Source organism: Gavialis gangeticus, unplaced genomic scaffold (assembly GCF_001723915.1).
Source record: "Gavialis gangeticus isolate Ggan-Ray unplaced genomic scaffold, GavGan_comp1, whole genome shotgun sequence".
Taxonomy (NCBI): domain Eukaryota; kingdom Metazoa; phylum Chordata; order Crocodylia; family Gavialidae; genus Gavialis; species Gavialis gangeticus.
Genome location: NW_017729032.1, coordinates 217,130,713 through 217,149,941, shown reverse-complemented (window position 1 = coordinate 217,149,941; position 19,229 = coordinate 217,130,713). Strand labels below are relative to the sequence as shown.

The following is a 19,229-nucleotide window of genomic DNA, read 5'->3' as shown; positions in this document are numbered from 1 at the left end:
GTTTTGAGGTTCAGAATTTCACAAGATCATGTATATTTTTATCAGTGGTCACAGTAAGTTGTTTTGTTGGGTTTTTTTGTTTCTCCCCTTCCCTCCGACTTTAATAATTTGCATGTGGAACACTTTTGGGCCTGGCAACTTTGTCCTTGACCATTTTATACTTGGCAGGCAGCCATTCAGAGTTGGAAGGCTTTGCTGGTCTGTTTGACTTGAGAGCGTCTGGATATGATGATCCTATTTTAGTGTCTCGAACTAAAGGCCTTGGAACTAAATTGCAGGTAACTGCTAGTGTGTCTGGAACTTAGCTGCTGGGGATTTTTAAAAAAATAACTACAATACGTTGTGCTCTGTGGATCTCTTATTATTGTGATGACATTATAAGTCCACACCAGTTGCATAAGTTATAACCCAGAGACCCCAGCATTCTATCCTGCCCGTGGCAGGGGGTTGGGCTTTGACCTGCTTAGGTCCCTTCTAACCCTATCGACTATGAAACTATGTGTTTCCAGGAGAGAGAGAAATATAATGCCATTGTCTGAGGCACTGGTGAGACCTCGCTTGAAATACCCTGACAGTTCTGGGTACCTGTGTTCAAGAAATTAATTCTGACTGGAATAGGTGCACCTAAGGGCCACTAGAATAATCACAGAAATCAAGAGCCTGTAATATGAGAGGAAACTAAAAGAGCTGGACTTCACCAAGCTTAGCAAAATGAGTGCAGACTGGGGACCTGATTTTTCTTTTTCTAGATACTTCAGAGAGAGAGAGGTAAATACCAAGGAGGGAAAAGAACTGTTTAAACTAATGGACAGTGTTGGCACAAGAATAAATGGGTCTAAACTAGCTACAAACAAACTTGGGTTGAAAATGTAGAAGATTTCTAAACATCAGAATGGTGAGGTTCTGGATTAGCCTTCCAAAAGAAGTTACAAGAAGAAAACTCCAAAATGAAGCTTGATAAGCTTACAAAGAGGATTGGCTGACACTTAACTTTTGACAGCAGGGGACTGCACTCTTAGCTCAGGAAGTCCCTTCCAGTCTTTGTTATATTCTTGTGATCTTAGGCTTTGAAATGCCTCTTATCCCAAAATTCTGACTGGTGCAGACTCCAGTACCAGTCCTTAAGCCACCAGTTTAGCAGAGGGCTGTCCCAACTCTTTCTTTCTAGCTGTCCCATTCCCAAGACTTTTTTTCTTGGCTGAAGACAGCCTTTGTTGCCAGTCAGTGTTGCCATAAGCTCAACAAGAGTCATCCTTATAATACAACAAAAGGTTCTTGATAATTTGCCTTCATGATGATTTGAACCCCACTTGCGTGAGGTAAGACGGACCAAAATTATAGACCAAATCCAAATGTGTCAGAACCCAATCCATTCTATCCTGAAACCAATGAGAGACTTTACTTGGGTTTCTCTTCCAATGTTTCTATGCTGAATTCTTCTTCACTGCTGTAACCAGTATAGCTACGTTAGGGCAGGTCTACAGCAGGAGATTGCACTAATGTCCTGCCTTACTTATGTAACATTTTGTTGTCATTTTACATGTTGTGAAGGAAGTCCTCTTTTATATCCATGCACTGTGTCTGCATTAGTAGTGGTCACCAATGTAACTACATTGGTGTAGCCACAGCAGTGCAAAAAACTGCATTTGTCCTTATGTTCATACAAACTTTCCTTCCTTTAGAGAAGCACCCAGTGACAATTTGGTTAGGTTCCACTTCTGATGGGGAGCAAAGACTAATGGGAGCAGGCAATACCATTTTAATGGGAGCAGGCAATATACATTTTAATACCATATGTATTTAAAAAAAAAACCCCACTTAAGTCCTTCTTATGGAAACAGGATTTAATTTGGTGGTTTTCCATTCAAAGATTCCAAAGAAGCCTAAAGAAAAGTCTTAGGGTGTTTAATGTTGATGAGAACGGGTTCTTGTAGAATGTCTTTTAAAAGGCAGTCTCATTGCCTTAGATTTGATAAAGCAGAAGAAAATTATTTAACAACCTCTCCAAATTCTGTAGGGTGTTGTTAAATCAAGATAATAGGCTAAGTAATAGAGAATGTAAAAGCATACTTAAGCATTGAACTGTATAGAACCACAAATGTATATACAGTATTAAGTTGTTCCAAGAGAACCAGTGGGCACCCTGTGTCACTTTCAGATGCTAGTTGCACCATGGGCAAATAGTTTTTTAAATACTGAAAGGACAAATTCTGTATAGTCAAAGCTAGGAGATGGGCCAGCCTTTCCAGAAGTATTACATTTGCGCATTGTTTATTGGAAGTTAGTAGATTGATTCCAGATAGTTTGAACTAGATCAGGGATGTTGAACTCATCTGTCTGCCCAGGCAGGATTAGACATTTAGACCCGATCTGGTGGAGGCTGGTCCAGAGACCACAGGACTGGAAATTTGATGGCAGTGCCACTAATGTTGGTGTATTTTCCTACTGCCAGATTTTCAGCCTTGTGGGTTCCATTGCAAATCAGATGACACAGCTCTGGGCTCTGGACGCAGCTGTGGGGCTGGAAATTTGGCAGTGGGATGAGTAACGGCCATGGCTCCAGGAGGAAATGCCATGACTGTTCATCCCACTGCTAAATTTCTGGTCCTATAAGCAGCCTTCCTGGCTGAATCCAAAACACAGAACCATGTCATCTGGCCTCCAGGGCCGAAATATGGTAGTGGGATGAGTTGTGGCTGCCATGGCTCTGGGACCTGTAGCAATTAACACTACTACTGCTCATCTTGACACCAAATTTCCAGCCCCATGAGGATTCCTTTAGGCCAGCTGACTACAAATCTTGTAGGCCTTGTCTTTGACTTGCTTGAACTGGATGATCTAGTGCAGCTCTTTGTGATCTCTGATTTCTACTTCCTTTCACACTGGTAAGATAAGGTTCTCTTGTTCTGCTGTTGCAGATTGCACAGGTGTGTAAGAAACACAATACCGTTGGTCAGGACTTGGTTGCTATGTGCATCAATGACATCCTGGCCCAGGGAGCAGAGCCCCTCTTCTTCCTTGACTACTTTGCCTACAGTAAACTTGACGCTGAAGTGACCCAGGTCATCAAAGAAGGAATAGCTGATGCTTGTAGAAGAGCAGGATGTATCCTTTTGGGTAGGAGCTCTCCTTTCCTACAAGGGACTTGAATGTTCTGATATTGAACTACAGAAAATAAGAGAGACATCAGTAACTATGAGAGACCCAAGGAACTATGCTAGTCACAGGTGCTGGGCCTCATTCTCTTCTCTTGCTCTGTCTTCTGTAAAGGAGAGCAGAATTGGACCCATCAGATAGCACCCATTTTAGGTGCCTAAAATAATTCTTCTCCTTCTAAGCAAAAATATGAGAATGTATTTTTCCTTGAAGAACCATTTTGATTTTGTTCCAGAAATTGGCATATAGTCAGTCTTTTGCCTTCATGCTGTTACTTTTTTATATCTCTAAATTTCATTAACCTTTTGGGTCGTGTCGTGTCCCCATTCCCCCCCCATTTCTGGAAATCAGAAAGAAGCAGTTCTGAATTTTCTTTCAAATGTGAATTTTAGTTACATGTACCTTTTGTATCACATTGAATTCAGTTTCCCATTTCAGGCTTGAGATGTGTATAACCTTAAAGATAAAACATTGAACGTATATACACCCAGTACTGAAGTCTTTCTTCTTGCTCTAGGGACAGAGATTGCCAAAATGCCTGGCATGTATTCACTCAGCGAGTACGACCTTGCTGGCTTTGTAGTTGGTGCAGTGGAACGAAGAGAGATGCTCCTGCAGCTGGAGAGAATTGCTGATGGGGATGTAGTTATTGGACTAGCTTCTTCTGGGATTCACAGCAGTGGGTTTAACCTTGTAAGGAAGATTCTCTTAATGTCCTCTCTACACTACACTGCTCCAGTACCTGGTGGATGTGGTGACCAGACTTTAGGTATAATATTTTAAATGTAAACCTTCTTGGAAATTCATCCAGTTTGGATGCTTTCATAAAAAGATGTGGGCAAAATTTCTTGACTCCAAGACTGAATTTCCAACCTATGGTTGCCTGTCAGGGCTGCGCAAAGCTTCAGTCCCTGATTCAGTTCAGTGGCGATTCAGCCTGATTCAGTGGCCAAATCTCAGAATCCAAATTGAATCAGGAGACCCTTTAATCTGTCTGGATCGAATCGGAACCCTCCGAATCGATTCGGACAGATTTGGCAATTCGGATGTAGACACAGCTTTAAATGTTTTGTTATTTTTTTCTATATACCTCTAGGTAGCAGGCGGCTCATGAGTGCTGCAGTGGTGGGGCAGATGGAGCGTCCTACAGAAGTGTGTGGGGTCCCCGGTGCACTTGGCAGCAGACTTGGAAGTGGACCAGAAGCACTTCCGGTCCACTTCTGGGTCCACCAGGGAGTGTGCTGGGGGGCCCTTCTGTGCCCCTGTGGCTCATTGACTGGTGTCTCCTGGGTCTGGCAAGGCACAGGAGGGCCCCCTGCCTGTCCTCCCACAGCCAATTGCTGAGCTGGGAGATGCAGGGGGCCCCCTAGCACACTCCCCGGCAGACCCAGACGTGGAACGGAAGTACTTTTATGGTCCACTTCTGGGTTTGCCACCGAGCACATGGAGGGCCCCCTGCACTCCTGTGGGGCACTCCGTGTGCCCCAACATTGCAGCGTTCACAAGCTGCACTGGTACCTAAAGGTATGTAGAAAAACATTTATAGCTGTGTCTGCGTCTGAATCGCTGATTCTCCAAATCAGCATCGAATGTTCAGATTAGGATTCAGCCGAATCGAATCGGGGACAGTGATCCAAATCAATGAGTCAAATCACTGTCCCTGATTCAGGTCAAATCCGAATCGAATAGGACACGCTTCGCACACCCCTGTTGCCTATGCTTGTGGATCCAGTTCCTTGGTTTCTGACATCATTCTTCTCCTAGACCTATTCTCCACAGTGTGCACTTTTTCATATCTTTTTCCATCATGGAGGGAACAAAGAAGCACACTGATTGAAGGAGCACTCTTTGTACTACGTGATATAAGTTTCTCTGCATTGGTTTTTGTCTGTAATGATCTGATAAACACTTCTGTTCACAGGAGAGCTGTTGCTAACCCCAGTAAATATGTACAGCAAGTCTCTGCTGCCAGTCTTTCGTTCAGGGTGTGTGAAATCCTGTGCCATTATTGCTGAAGGAGGCTTGATGAAAAGCATCCCAAGAATCCTTCCTGAATCATGTGGTGTTGTTTTGGGTAAGTAAACAGTAGGAACATGTCTCTAGGTGTTATGTATATAAGCTATGGTCCCGATTTCCAACTTTATAGATTTTTAAAGTGTCAGAAAGCTATGCATGCCGTAAGCAGCATCCATTCACGATGTGCAGAAACTGAATTCTTTGACGTAGCTTCTCTAAAATAAGCATTCGGATTGAAGTTTAAAAGCTTGGTAAAGAAGCTAAATTGTACTACTTGGTCCATAATGTCTGTGTATTTAACACAGTTTTATTAAAAGGAAGTAGATTCTCCAAAGTTAGTTTTCTAGCTCAATTTTCATTGCAGAGCTGATTTTGGCCACTGCCAAAATCCACAGCACCTGGATATCAGCTACAAAAATAGCACAGGATAGCTTTAGAATTTTTCTGTAAGTTTTGAGATGAGCTGGAAGCATATTACAAAATACTAAACATTAGATGTCTCACAGATTCCAAAATTCTCCTGCTCTGTTTTGTTGTTCAGTGGAATTAAGGTAGGAAAAAAAACTAGAACCTGGATTCTTTCAGTTGTTCCCTAGACCAAAGATGACTAATTTTAATCGTAAAAGTTATTAGGATTTTACAAAGTGATGTCATGAATGGCAGGTTGGCTGTAGTGGGCTTCCAGTGTATATTTTCTTTTCTCATAAAAATGCAAAGTCTGCTTATCAATGAAGAAACTTCACCACAAGATCCAAAGCTAAGCTAACTAAATTGTTTGAAAATTAAGGTATAATAGAAGAAGTGTTTGCCATAGCTAGATAATTTGTTCAGAGCTTTTTTGCCAGAGCCTGTGCTGGGAGCAGATGGTTGGAGACTCTTCAAGTGGAGTTAGAGTGCACAGGACCAAGCTCCTGAAGTTTGTCAAAGAGTTCAGAGATGCTAAAATAGGAGATGGCACAGCAGGCTTTGTTTTATAATGTTCCTGATGAAATTGGGAAAATCAGCTGGGTGCTGATGAGTTCGCAATGTTTGCCAAGCCACTGGCCCAACCTGAACCCACAGTGGGGGAAGGCACGTGCCCAGCCCTGATCTGGTAATGCTGGGGAAGGGTGGGGAGATAACATGGCTTGGCCTGGATCTAGCTGTGCGAGTGGAGGAGACGTGGCCCGGCTCCAATCCACTGCGTGGGGGATACTGTTAGCTGCCACTGCTCCCCACTGCCAAATTTTCCTTCTGTGGGGAACCTCTCAGGCCATGTGCCAAGGCTCTGTGGGCCACGTTTGGCCTGTGGGCCAGAGGTTGAGCACCCATGATCGAGGGCGTGTGTGTCACTGTTCCGCTGCTCACATATATTAGTACGTTTTTAATTGGCTGTGCAAAGCCTCTAGCCTCCTGTTATGGGAATAAATATTAACAGGACCTGGGCAGCTAACTCTGCAATACTTTTGAAATGTAGAGGACGGTGTTTGTGGCTGCTTGTAGACAACAATTTTGTTGACCTATAAGAATTTCACCAATCTTTTTCAGATGCTTATAGCTGGAAGATACCCCAAATCTTTTCCTGGCTCCATAATGAGGGGAACCTCTCAGAAGAAGAGATGGCCCAGGCATTTAATTGTGGGATTGGTGCTGTCTTGGTGGTACAGAAGGAGTTGGCTAAGCAGGTTCTGATGGACATACAGAGACATGAAGAAGCGTGGGTGATAGGGAACATTGTCCCTATGCACACAGGTTACTGGGCCTCCTACCTGGAAATGAGGGTTAGAGGGGGAAGAATTTCACTTGTTAGGTTCTGATCCCAAATTCATTGAAAATAATGAAGTCTTCCATTGACTTCAGAGGGATTGTGCCATTTAATCTGTGCTGACACAAACCAAAGTGTTTTGGGTCTGATCATGAGAGGTGCCGAGTACCTCCTGCAAGATGCTCAAGTCCATCTCACTAGGAATTGGTGTTCCAGGGACTGTCTGCTCTGAGATGTTTTACTTGTCACCTTTGCTCATGTCTGAAGGATCTGCTCCTGTGAAAGTCAAGAATCTCCTGAAAGCCTTGCAGTTGCATGGATCCCAGTGTCAGCAAAATGCTGCTCTCTTGGACAGTCACCTCCAGCCCAGAAAGAGCAAAGTGAAAGTAGCTGTTCTCATCTCTGGAGCAGGTGAATTTGCATTTTTCATAGCCCAGGAAAGCATCCCTGTATCTGGGAAATCTGATTCAGCCTTGCTGGGTAAACATGTATAGCTCCATTTACTGCAGTGGGAATATCAGGGGGAGCATTAACTGTGTAGATTGGCGGTGTACTTAGTTTGGGCAGTTGCTTAGTTCAACTACTCCTGTTTCCTGGGTGCACTTGCCCCACGTGAAACCTCCTACTTCAATCACTGCTCAGCAACATATGTAACATAATCCATAGAGAGGGACTCACAGTCCTGTGGTCTCTCCAGCCCCTGAAAAGGTGTTGCCAGCTTTGTGCTGCTCCCTCAATGCCACAGTACAGTCCTCCTTCTCTCCCTCAAGTGAATTTCCTTCTGTAGCCTCAAGGTGGTTCTGCCTCCAGCCTTGCCACCCTGGGTCTCTTACAAGATCCTGGGAGAATCCTTGGCTTGGTTCTGCCACTGCTAGCCAAGGACTCTCTCCTGCTCTGTCTCCTCAGTCTGTCCCCAAGCTCTCCTTCCCTAGGAGCTGTTAGCTTCCTGTGGCCACCTACTGTCAGCTGCTCGGTCTCCAAGGCAGCCTGCAATCAGGCTTTACTGCCCACAGCTGGGCTGTAGTCCCTGCCAACCTGCAGGCTCCTACAGCTGGGACTGTGCAGGTTGCACCAAGTTTCTGCCAGCCAGCCAGTTACAAGCAGTCAGCAACTTTTTCTGGCTGTAGGCCTCAAGTGGGCAGACACTGGGACCCTCCAAAATCTTATGTTCACAGGCCAGATCCAATGGCTTCCACTGGTCATAAATTGCCGATGCCTGGTGCAGATCCTTGAGAAGGGGGTGCCAGAATGAATTGCTAAGGGACTGGATCCCAGTTGGTCACCTAAGCTCCTAAATTTCACACAGTTTGTGAACAGCAATACAGACTGTGGCTGTTGGAGCAGGGTCACAATCTCTTGGATGTCTAAATTCATTTAGTGTCTGCATTTTGACCGTAGGTACCTGGATTAAGCCTTGATCCTGGAACTCTCTCCTTCTATAGCGGTATCCTCAGCATTGGGCTCCTCTCCTTCTTGCCCCATGGATTGTGTATTTGGCTACCCAAGGGGCCAGCTTGGATAGGATTGGTGGAGTGCCCTTGCCCAGACTGTTCTATGGCCAGGTGGTCCAGGCTTTTTTGTTTTGTCTTGTTTTTTGAGAGGTTGGAGATTTGAGTCAGACAGACCCAGACTTCTGGTCTTCCACTGTCTGGGCAAGTGCTGTAACTCTTATGCAAAAAATGGGCACCACCACCACTAGCCACCTGCTCACTAATATGGATCTTAATCCACAGAGGCCCCTGATAGTCATCCCTGAGTCAGACACCAAAGCTCTGGAGAAGAACAGGAGTCCAGACACACCCCTGTGCCTCATGTGTCTTATAGCCTCATTCCCTGTTAAGGATCTCAGTGCTCTGGCTTCCTTACCAGGGGTTCCCTGCTCTCTCCATTTACTTTACAGGGAGCCTTGATACCTAGGTCCCCCACTGGGAATCCTCCTCCTAGGCCCAGGAACCTGGGTTTTTTGGAGGTTGCAGTCATTACATGAAGCAGACCTGGAGTGTTCAGTATGAGTCAGCAAACTCCTTCTGCAGCCTGTAAAGCTGCTTGTGTGTTCACGTTGTGCTCTGGCCTGCAGGTGATGCAAAGACATCTGTGCGGGATAGGTCTCAGCTGCCGTCTGAGGGGTAGATGTCCTTTCCTGTGAGTAACTCTGACACTGGGGAGCTATGTGGGAGAACACCAATGACCCTCCTACCCAAAGCCACAGAGCTGGTTTGCTGGAGTAACCTCTCTGGGCATCCCTTGTCTCCTCCCCTCTCCCCCCACTTGTCCAAATTCCCCTGCATTCTGGTTTCTCCAATGAGCATGCTTTCTGGATCCTACCCATTATGTTCTGGGTGAAGTTATAGGTTTTGACCATTTATATGTTTGAATGCTTCTAGTCATTGGCAGTTTGTGAGATTATAGAACACCCATGTCAATTTTTCCCCCTGGAAGAGAACTGGTTTAAAAGACTAATCAACAAAGTTGTACATTCCTGAGGTGGAAGGTGACTCTCTTAGAACAGATAACACGTTCTTCCCCAGCTAAATGATTCTTTTTGTTATTCATTGATTCTACTTTCCCTCTGCAATAAAGATTTCCTCGAGCTATTACATACCTAGAGAGCTGAAAGTCCAGAAGAAGCACTTGGTGAATATCCTGTGCTTGCTCACAGCTGTTGGGGACAGGCATGACTGAGCCACTGTGGTCCTGTTATATAGAAGGGATGGGAGCATGTGGGTGTCTGCATCAACAGCCAACTGAAGGCATCTCAGTGATTGTGACTCTCTCCTTTGTTGTATAGGGGAATGGGGCAGGATCCAGTGGTTAGTGCTCTGCAGAGACAGACATGTAGAGCTGTCACGGGCTGCTGCAGCTGTGGGGTTCTGGAAGCAGCCACGGAGAGACCCACTTGTCTCAGCATTGAGTTCCCTAAGCCAAGCCTGGTACCTTGTTTTGATACGTTTTCCTCCAAATCCTACCCTATTCTACACAAGAGAACCCCCAGTGACTCAAATGTGCCTGGCCCCAGCTGATGAGAACAAGAGCAGCCTTCCATGCTTTGGCCTACCCTTTTCTCTCACGGCGCTGCTTTTGTAACGTCAGTTCCCAGGGTAGCAGAAAGAGGAAGTTAGCCCTGAATGCTCAACTACATGCAAATGGATTTTAATACCCATGTTTCTGCAAAAAGGTGTCTGCATGAGGCACAGCAGCCCTGCAGGCCTGTAACTTAGCTGCATTCTGACCTGTCTTTAGTAAAATCTTTATTGAATTATTTCATGCTTAAGAATACATTGCAAATCATGGCAGGAGTGGGGAGTATAAGCCTTCTATCCAGAAGTATTGCCTTTCTTTATAAGATATGGGAGGGAAGGAGCCATATGTTTGCAGAGTACATACTGCAGTGGTACCCTCATCCTATTAGGAGCCTCTGGGCAACACCATATTATTAAGTGATAATGTGGAGCCAGGTTATTAGAATGGTGGTGTGCAGGGGCAGAAAAAAAGCATAGTTTACTATGGATAGCAGTTCCGGCTTTCAGCAGGCTTCTGTCACTGCTCCTGCAGAATACATGTCCATGGTTTTTCACACACATGATGAGCACTTGTGAGCCCTTGAAGGAGTTCAGGTGTGCAAACTGGACACTTCCATGCTGTGCCTGAACAAATATCTGGGAGTATCCACATTCGGGACAGGTTCTCTGGAAACAGATGTGTCTGCACAAAAACGGTAGGCTTGTTAATGGAAGCCAAGAGGTGTAGAACGCAAACTTTGTGGACCCAAATCACATAATTTGTTGTATTGGATAGGTAATGGCCTGTGGTTAGGAGTCAGCTGTCTTACATAGATATGCAGCCCCTGTTACATGACTGGTTCTTTTTCTCTCCTTTTTTTTATTTGAGGTACCAGCCTTGCAGCACTTATTGCTTATACAAAAGAATCAGCAAGCTGTGCCCAAGTGGCCCTTGTCATTTCCAACAAGCCTGGGGTGGAAGAACTGAGGAATGCAGCCAGGGCAGGGATTCCCACCAGGGTAAGAACACCCAGTTCCAGTCTAACCACACTCCAACAGTTCATGAATTTTACAGGTCTGGGAGAAGCTCTTGCTAAATAGTTTTTGGTCCAGACTTAGCAAGCATAAAAAAGTTTAAATATGTACTTGTCAGATGCAGCTAGTCTGAAGTCAAGTAGAAGGCAGGGTAGATTTGCACCTTATCACTGTTATCAGCTAAGCAAGAAACAATGGCATCTCTCTGAAGGCAATGGAAATTTAGTCTTTCAATCAACTTCCATTAGTTGGGGTAGGGCTTCAGACATTTAAGTCTCACTGATTTCAGTTTGTCTACTTACTTCACAGGATCTTTGAGCGGGTGTGAATTCAGAATGGGAGGGTATCTGTCTCTGTTGTACTTTTCCACACTTCTCAAAAGCCTTAGGAAAAATGTTGTTACAGCGTATCCTTTCCTGGCTGTCAGCTGAGCTAGAAGAAATGGTGGGTCTTTCCCTACACAAAGTTGAAGAGGGCAGGAATGGAAAAGGGGTGTGAATGACATGTGAGCACTCACAAGGTTGTGATTACACTCTTTTAACAAGACAACTGTTTGGGGCGTAATTGATTTTTATTTTTCCTTATGTGTTCCCTGTGCCTCTCCTGTTCTTATGCATTCAGTTCTTTGGGTGTGTTTTAACATTAGGTGATTGACCATAAATTGTATGGCAGCCGCTCTGAATTTGACGGCACAATCGACAGAGTCCTTGAAGAATTCTCTGTTGAACTGATCTGCCTGGCAGGATTTATGAGAATTTTGTCCAGCACCTTCCTCAGAAAGTGGAGTGGTAAGAAACCAGGGTAATCGATTCTTCCCAATAGCTGTAATAGAGGCATGAAGAGACTGAGACTGGATCTCTCCAGCAGCTATGCAGTAGGGCTCTGCATTACCAATATGGAGACAGCCTGACACCTTTACTTGCGTTGAGTAATGCCTTAGTCATGGCGTTTCAGTTGTATGCTCTCATTCATTTATTCACGTCGGTGAGGCTATGCTATGAGCAAAGCAGTAGCCAGAGGCAGTGTGGCCTGGCTAGGCTGTTGGCATGGTGCTAGTGCAGGACACCTTTATGCTATAGCGCATGGTAGCAGCGGGTAGGAAAGCAGGAGGCACAGAGGCACAGGATTTATGCCTATTCCCTACCAAAGCCATGTCCATCTCTGCTGCCCTTGTGGCTTTGGAGCTGCTTGGCCTGTGGATAGCAATCCTGGCTGGCCCATGTGGATGAGGTAGGGAGGCTGCAAAGTACGTGGAAGCTTGTTTCTGTCCCTTGCAACCTGCCCAAAGACATCGGTGTACCAGGGGGTGAAAGGGCTTTGGGTGTGGACCTGCACAGAACATCAGGGACTCTGGGACAGACTTGAAAGTCCTTTCTTCCTCTGGGGCTGCTCCAGAAGCAGCGCAGCATGGCAGTATACCTGTACTTTGGCTTGCCATGAACTTTAGGGGAGTGGTTCCCAAATTCTGACAGATTATGCACCACCAATTTTAAAATGATACAGCCTTAAGTACCACCAGTAAATTTTTGTCATATAAAGTAAGATTAATAAATCTGTTAATGTGGGCCACTGACAGGTTGTCTGCATGCCTACTGGTGGTACTTATACCACAGATTGGGAAGTGCTGTGGTAGGCTATTAGAATCTAACTTTTAGGGACCTGGGTTCCTTCACACATGCTCCTTGCCCAGAGTGGCAGGGGATATATACTCCAGCTTTATATTTACTCAGGGGGCTGCTCCTCCCTCTCAAATGAATCCTCTGTCCTAATTAACATTGACCGATTTCCTGAGGCCATACCTAGAAGGTTTTTCTTTTTAGTCGGTCCTTGAAGAGCGTAGGTCACCTTTGGTTATGGGGCTGCACAACCTACTCTTTCTTCCCCCTGTCCTACCTCCTATGCAGAGCAGTGACATGGATCTGCCATTCAGGAGAGCAGACAAAGCCTTACCACCTACATCTCCCCTTGGGCCGATGACTCTCTTAGCCTTAGCTCACATCTGCTTTAGCTTGGATTGCCCCAGTCTCTGCACCTTGCCACCCTGACGCCATAAAATACGATATTTAATAAACTGCTTCAGATCTAGCACCTCCAGCAAAGTTCCACCTATCTTGCTGATGTATAAGGTGAGAGCCCCTGATTTGGCTCTGACTTCTGGTTGGAACCTTTCAGACTGTTGAATGACACTTATGAGCAGGACCCTTGTGAGCAAAGATATTTACATGTTGTCAGTCATTCCTAAGCTAATGTTGAAGGGAATTCGGCTAACTTTATCTTTTTTTTTTTCATGTTAATATTTAGGAAAAATTTTGAATGTTTATCCATCTCTTTCGCCACCAGTGAAAGGGGGAAATGCCTATAAGCCAGTGCTACAACCAGGCCTCAAAGTGACTGGCTGTACAGTGCATTTTGTACTGGTAAGTGTGCCGCTGCCTATGAGAATTGCTCTAAATATATGCAAGTGATGAGTATTGCTTGTTTTATTCATCCCTGAATGGCATGAACAGTGACTTGCTAACTGCAGTCTAATTCACTTGTCCCTGGAATTAACAAAACTATGAAGAGTTGGGAGTTTGAATTCCTGTAGGAAGGTCAATTGATGAGTAAGGCTGTACAAAAATGGGTCTTAGCCTGGGAGGCACCTGTATTCAAGCCTTCCTCTCCCATTGAAGCCCATCCTTGCAGTGGTCCTACCCCCTTCCAGTGCCTTACTTCTGCTCTCTTATCCTTTCCCTCGTACTCAACCACTTGCATTCCTTTCTTTCCCCTCACAGAACAGTCCTGGGCCTGTCCTAGTCTCTCCTACAACCCCACTTGCTTCTTAGGCTGCCACCACAGATCTCCTCACCTGTCCTTCCTTACTCCTTAAATGAGTGGTCACACTTATACTATTCTCCTCTTCCAGTAGACTGCCGGCGCTAGTGCAGATGCTCTTATCAGGAGATCTAGTGCCCCCTTCCTGCTCAGATCTCAGGGTCTCTGCTGTATATATGCACTCTTCTCAACTTGCTTGAAACTTGCATGTGCTTAGAAGGGGATGGTTGTATGGCAAGCCAATAGGGGGTGCTCCTGCGCTGAGCTACCTGCCCCACTGCACCCAGCCAAAACCATGTTTCAGGTGTCTCTCCTGGGGTGCCCACGTCTGGCCAACCCAGTTCCTGGAGCACACCCGCAAGCCTGGTGTAACTGCTGCTACCACCCTAGATCTGGTTTTTGTTAGGGCCCTGTGCCGCCCAGGATACACAGACCCTGTAGACCTTGGGGGTACTTCTTATAACCAGAAGCATAGAAAGTAGCTTCCCATAGTCAGCGGAGCAAAGGGAGCAAAAAGTGTTGCCCAGTCCCTCTGAAACATTTACAAGGCTTACTGTATCAGATAGCTGTATTGGGTAGAGAGGGTAGGCATGGGGAGGGGTACAATTCAGAGAAGTATGAAAAGAACAACCCTGAGCAAATGGAAGTGCCTTGATAGCCTTATGCTTCTAGAGCACTTTATTCTAAGTTACTGGCTAAATTTCAGGTAGGTTACTCATGTGTTCATTCAGAGTTTAAAAGAGCTCCAGAGGCCATTTGCTTGTCTCTGTGTTTCCCAAAGATGTTTGCCCTCATCCAACATGGAGGGACCCTCTTAAATAGCCCTCCTGACCCCATCACCTGGACCCGGTCAGGGACAGGTGTTTTTCACATTGGTCAGCATCAGCGTTACCTATTGGAGTGACATTGGCTTAAGCCTAGCCCCCATGTTGTGTGGTCAGAACTCATAACAATGGAGAGGCTAGATCCACCCCATCCTACCTGAGATAGGTAGGCAGAAAATCAGTTGCCTAGGGAACCAGGTTGACAGACATGTGAAAAGACAAAGAGAAAAAAGAAAAGGGGGGGGAAAAAACCCTAAGTGAAAGAGCAGAGCCATGCGCCCTGTAAGTTTTTTGTTACATACTGTATAAGTGTTTCCCTCCTAGGAGGAGTCCAGTGCAGGAGCAGTAATTCACCAGGAGCTCATTCCTGTGAAGGTGGATGACACGGAGGAGACCTTGTCTGAAAGGCTGAGGGAAGCAGAGTGCCGAGCCTTTCCCATTGCCCTGCAGCTGGTGGCCAAGGGAACAGTGCAGCTAGGAGCAGATGGGAAAACCTGCTGCAAACCAGAAGGCCAACAGCTGATTCATCAAGGTACATCAGAGGGTAGGAATTCATCAAGAGGTTTGGAACAGGTTGACAGGCAGTAGCCTTTGGCTAATAGCTCACCAGTGGGAATGCTGGCCTGCTAAGGCTGCATTCTGGGTTTTGAGGCCAGTCTCTGCTCCCATATCCCAGCAAAGCTTGTTCTCTGCTAGCCTGATGCCTTTTTGCAGCCTCCTTGAACTGAAACTAGTGAGCTGTGTGTATATCCATGAAACTTCTGATCCTGTTGAGCCTACAGCCTCTGTTTGGGAGGGTGAGACGGGCATTTAGGTCGTTCCATCACTGTCTCAGGTGGAGTGGAGGGAGCCACTCACTTCTCCTGAGGGCCTGGCAGCTCCTGGCTGGTTGGGCTCAAGAGCTCCTCTTTTTCCCTCTTACACAAAGGGGAGAAGGCTTCGAACGGGGAAGCCAGGCTCATATAGCCAAACTCCCTCCCTTCCTTTGCCAAATGCACGGGTGACAGCAGGCTTCCCATGTTTATCCCAACAGACACAGGCAACAGCAGGCTGGAAGCTGGGGCCCCTGCCTTGCATGACAGCCAAAAAAAAGTATGAAGGCCACAGCCTGGAGCAGCAGCTGGGTCTAGCCAGTGTCTTCCAAGGCATGGGTAAGTGGAGCCAAGGCCAGGGTCTACTTTCCTGGAACTGCCCTTGTGCAATAAGAGGCAGTGTTGAGGAGATGTCAGCACTCCTTGGCTGATTGTTCAGTGGTGTCAAGGTCAAGGCCCTGCATTTTAAGACTACCATGTCCCTAGGGAAGCTGCTTCCACCCTGCCCTGTGCCATGTTGGAATGAAACCAATAAGCATATTCCTCACAGTATGTTCTCAGCTCTGCAATTGCAGATTCTTTGCTGCAGCAGTGTCAGAACCTAAATCACCCTCTCAGGGTACATGCCTCTATTTTCAGCTACATCTTAGAAAGGGGGAATTTACTGTGTAGATGCACACATACAGCTGCAGTTTGTTTATTTATTTTTTACATCTTGCTTCCTTTAAGAAAGTAATGCATTGGCTTCTGAGGGAAACTGTTAAAGGATAAGTTGTCGGCTGCTTTTGATTGTTCCATCTGATTCCAGAAAACCATAGGCTTCCCAAGTATGCACACAATGTACACACAGAAGCAGGAGCCATGGTACAAGAACTGGATGGCAAGGTGCTTCTGTTGGGCAGGCCTGGCTCAGGAGGTGAGAATAAGGGATGAGTGGAAATGCAAATATAATCAAAGGGAATAGGAGTCTTGCTGAACATTATTCCTTAACATCACCCTAGTTAGAGGTTGCCTCATGTTTGCCTCCTCCATGGTGGACGTTTTGCTACACATGATGGGGAGGGAACAAGGTTTCTGTTGCCTAGAAGGCATAAAGTTTTCTTGATCAATTGTGAATTCTTTCTGCCTATGACAAGGTAGCCCAATACTGGTCGCATCAGTATCACTTGTTACACTTCTAGCTCTAGTGCCCCAGGGTGCTGGTTCTAATAGCCCCCTTCTAGGGTCCTGCACTCAAATAGTTAAAAATGCAGTTAAACATGTTCTTAAATGCTTGAAAATGCTTCATGGAAAACTGTGGTTTTTGCATCAAAGTTATCTCTTAAATAAGGTCCTTGAGCCAGCTGCCACACTGTAGTGGGTAGCAGAGCCCAGAGGCGACTAATAGGCTTTTGAAAGGGGAAATTAAAGAAGAGAATCAGGCCACCCTCACCTGGCTTGAATTCTCAGGGACAGGGGTTATTCCCTTGATCTTTCCCTTGTTCTGTTGCAGAATTTTTTAAGGATTATTCAAAAGATCATCCAACTTCTTGAAAGGGAAAGAGGGTGTCCAAAGATAGTGCAGCATCCATTGTGAAAACCTTTTGGATCTTGGTAAGGAAGCAAAGAAGAGCTGGAAGTGCATTTCCTGGGTTTCTTGCTAGGAAAGAACAGATAATTCACAAATAGGAGGTAGCCTAGTTGACTTGCAATGGCAAAGAAAATCTCCATGTTCTTCGATAGCGACCCAGAAACAAGTTTGGCAGTGAGATGTTTTTTATAAAAGGCCTTTGCACAAGTGTGGGTCTTACTTTGTCTGCTAAAATAATAGATCATGTACAAATAAATCAGTGGGGAGGGAAGTCAGCCAAGAAATTATTCACTAAACTGAAAAAGAAATGAGAACTGAACTTTCCAGTATAGGGTTCACTGATTTGATTAGCTCAGGGACATTAACACCTAGTAGGGTTCAGTGGATTAATGTTGTTTTGGATTCTGATTACAAGTACTGTACTAATAGGGGGCATGCTGTATGTCAGATTCTAGGCTGCAGCAAATCATTTCAGAAGCCAAATTAGATTCGTTATAAATTTTGGAGTGAAAGAATTTTACACCTCTGTAATTTCTGCATTCATGCTTGTGTTGTGGATAACATGCTTCACTGGAGGAGGAAAGAAAAGAACACTATTCCGCACTGGCAGACAAGGTTCTTTGGGTGAATCTGATATCTTTTATTAGATCAACTTAGATAGTTGGAAAAAAATGTTTAGCAAGGTTTTGGGTTTAAAAACCCTTTGCCAGGCTAAGGAAGTCTATGCAGTTGGTGTGTGCTCTTCCTGGATGGAATGAATAGTAAAGAGGCCAGAGGCTGGTATGCATGCAAGACAGGCAGTCAGTGAAGATGTAAACTGAGGAGTCAGTGGGTGAGACGTAGACTGGGGGGCGGTGGAGAGGAGAGAGAAAAAGAGGATGAATGTAGCAGTTAAATAGTGGAGAGGTACCAGGGGAGTCAGATGTCAGGCAGGTTATAATATGTCATAAATCCAATGTCTGTAATTAGTCCATGACTTTGTATCCAGGTTGATGAAGTGAAGTTCATAGGCTCGTCTTTGAGAAGTATTTTGAGGATTGGAACTGGGAGATTGGAGAGAGAGTCGTTTTCTTGTGAGAAATGTGCCCCAAACAACTGTGCACCAGAGTGAATGCACATCAGAAACCTATCAAAGACAAGAATACCCAATTGCTGGTGGGGGCACATGTTTCACAAGAAAACCACTCTCTCTCCAATCTCTCAATTCTAATCCTCAAAAGGGAACTTACAAAATACTTCTCAAAGACGAGCCTATGAACTTTACTTCATCAACCTGGATACAAAGTCATGGACTAATTATAGACATTGGATTTATGACATATTACAACCTGCCTGACATCCGAGTTCCCAGGTATCTCTCCACTATTTAACTGCTACATTCATCCCCCTTTTCTCTCCCTCCATCCCCAGCCTGTGTCTCACCCGCTGACTCCAGTTTACATCTTCACTGCCCGCCTGTCTTGCATGCATACCAGCCCAGCATTTGGCTTCCTTACTATTCATTCCATCCAGGAAGAGCACACACCAACTGCAGACGGTTCCTCAGCCTGATGAAGGGCTTTTAAACCCAAAAGTGTGCTAAAATTTTTTTTCCCGCTATTAAAGTTGGTTTAATAAAATATATCAGATTCATCCAAAGAACCTTGTCTGCCTATCTCCTTAGACCAACACGGCTACAACCTACACCCTTATTCCTTATTGTTATCTATTGTCTACTCAAGATGTATACTGACTCTTTTGAGCAAAAGATGGAATTTTTTTTTATGGTGTAGTGATTGCAGTAAAAAGCTTGTGTTTTTTCTCTCTTTCCCTGTGTTATCACAAATACAGTCTTCTCATATACATAGGATAAACGGACATAATTTCTGCTGCTGTTATATAGTACTGTTCTTCTGTATGCTGTCTTGAATTGTGCATTATTCTTTCAATATTTTAACAGGGAACAAATAAAATATTAAAGATGGTACAACAAAAACTACTAGAAGCTTCTCTGGCTCCTTTTAAGTGACACCTAGTACCTTTTAAAAAAACCTCTGATCTTTAATACTTTTCCTTAACACTGCTTCACAATAGGCTCTACTTCTTTATAGACTAGCAACTGAGGCCCACATGCTAAGAGCCAGACTTACAAATTTACTTAAATGGCTGATGGATTTGTGAACGTGGCCCAGCAAGTTGGGTAGTGTAATTCTTTTGAAGAGTTATTTGTCTGTAGGCAGCAAAGTTCCTTTTTAATTCTGTCTTGAAGTGTCTTGCCCA

The 19,229-nt window shown here is 45.1% G+C and overlaps 1 protein-coding gene across 24 annotated transcripts in view; it reads left to right on the top strand.

Annotated features, from left to right (window-relative positions):
- Window positions 1-19,229, top strand: part of LOC109302469 (trifunctional purine biosynthetic protein adenosine-3-like) — a 63,394-nt gene that overhangs the window by 38,143 nt on the left and 6,022 nt on the right. For 8 of the 24 annotated variants that reach the window (XM_019524003.1, XM_019523996.1, XM_019523998.1 and 5 more), the window contains 10 exons: window positions 169-278; window positions 2,919-3,117; window positions 3,674-3,925; window positions 5,078-5,230; window positions 6,700-6,903; window positions 7,184-7,327; window positions 10,805-10,935; window positions 11,597-11,738; window positions 13,252-13,367; window positions 14,913-15,296. In XM_019524003.1, the coding sequence (XP_019379548.1) occupies window positions 169-278; window positions 2,919-3,117; window positions 3,674-3,925; window positions 5,078-5,230; window positions 6,700-6,903; window positions 7,184-7,327; window positions 10,805-10,935; window positions 11,597-11,738; window positions 13,252-13,367; window positions 14,913-15,176 (1,715 nt within the window). In that variant the 3' untranslated portion in view covers window positions 15,177-15,296. The other 16 variants (XR_002098794.1, XM_019524001.1, XM_019524000.1 and 13 more) reach the window with 15 other exon arrangements.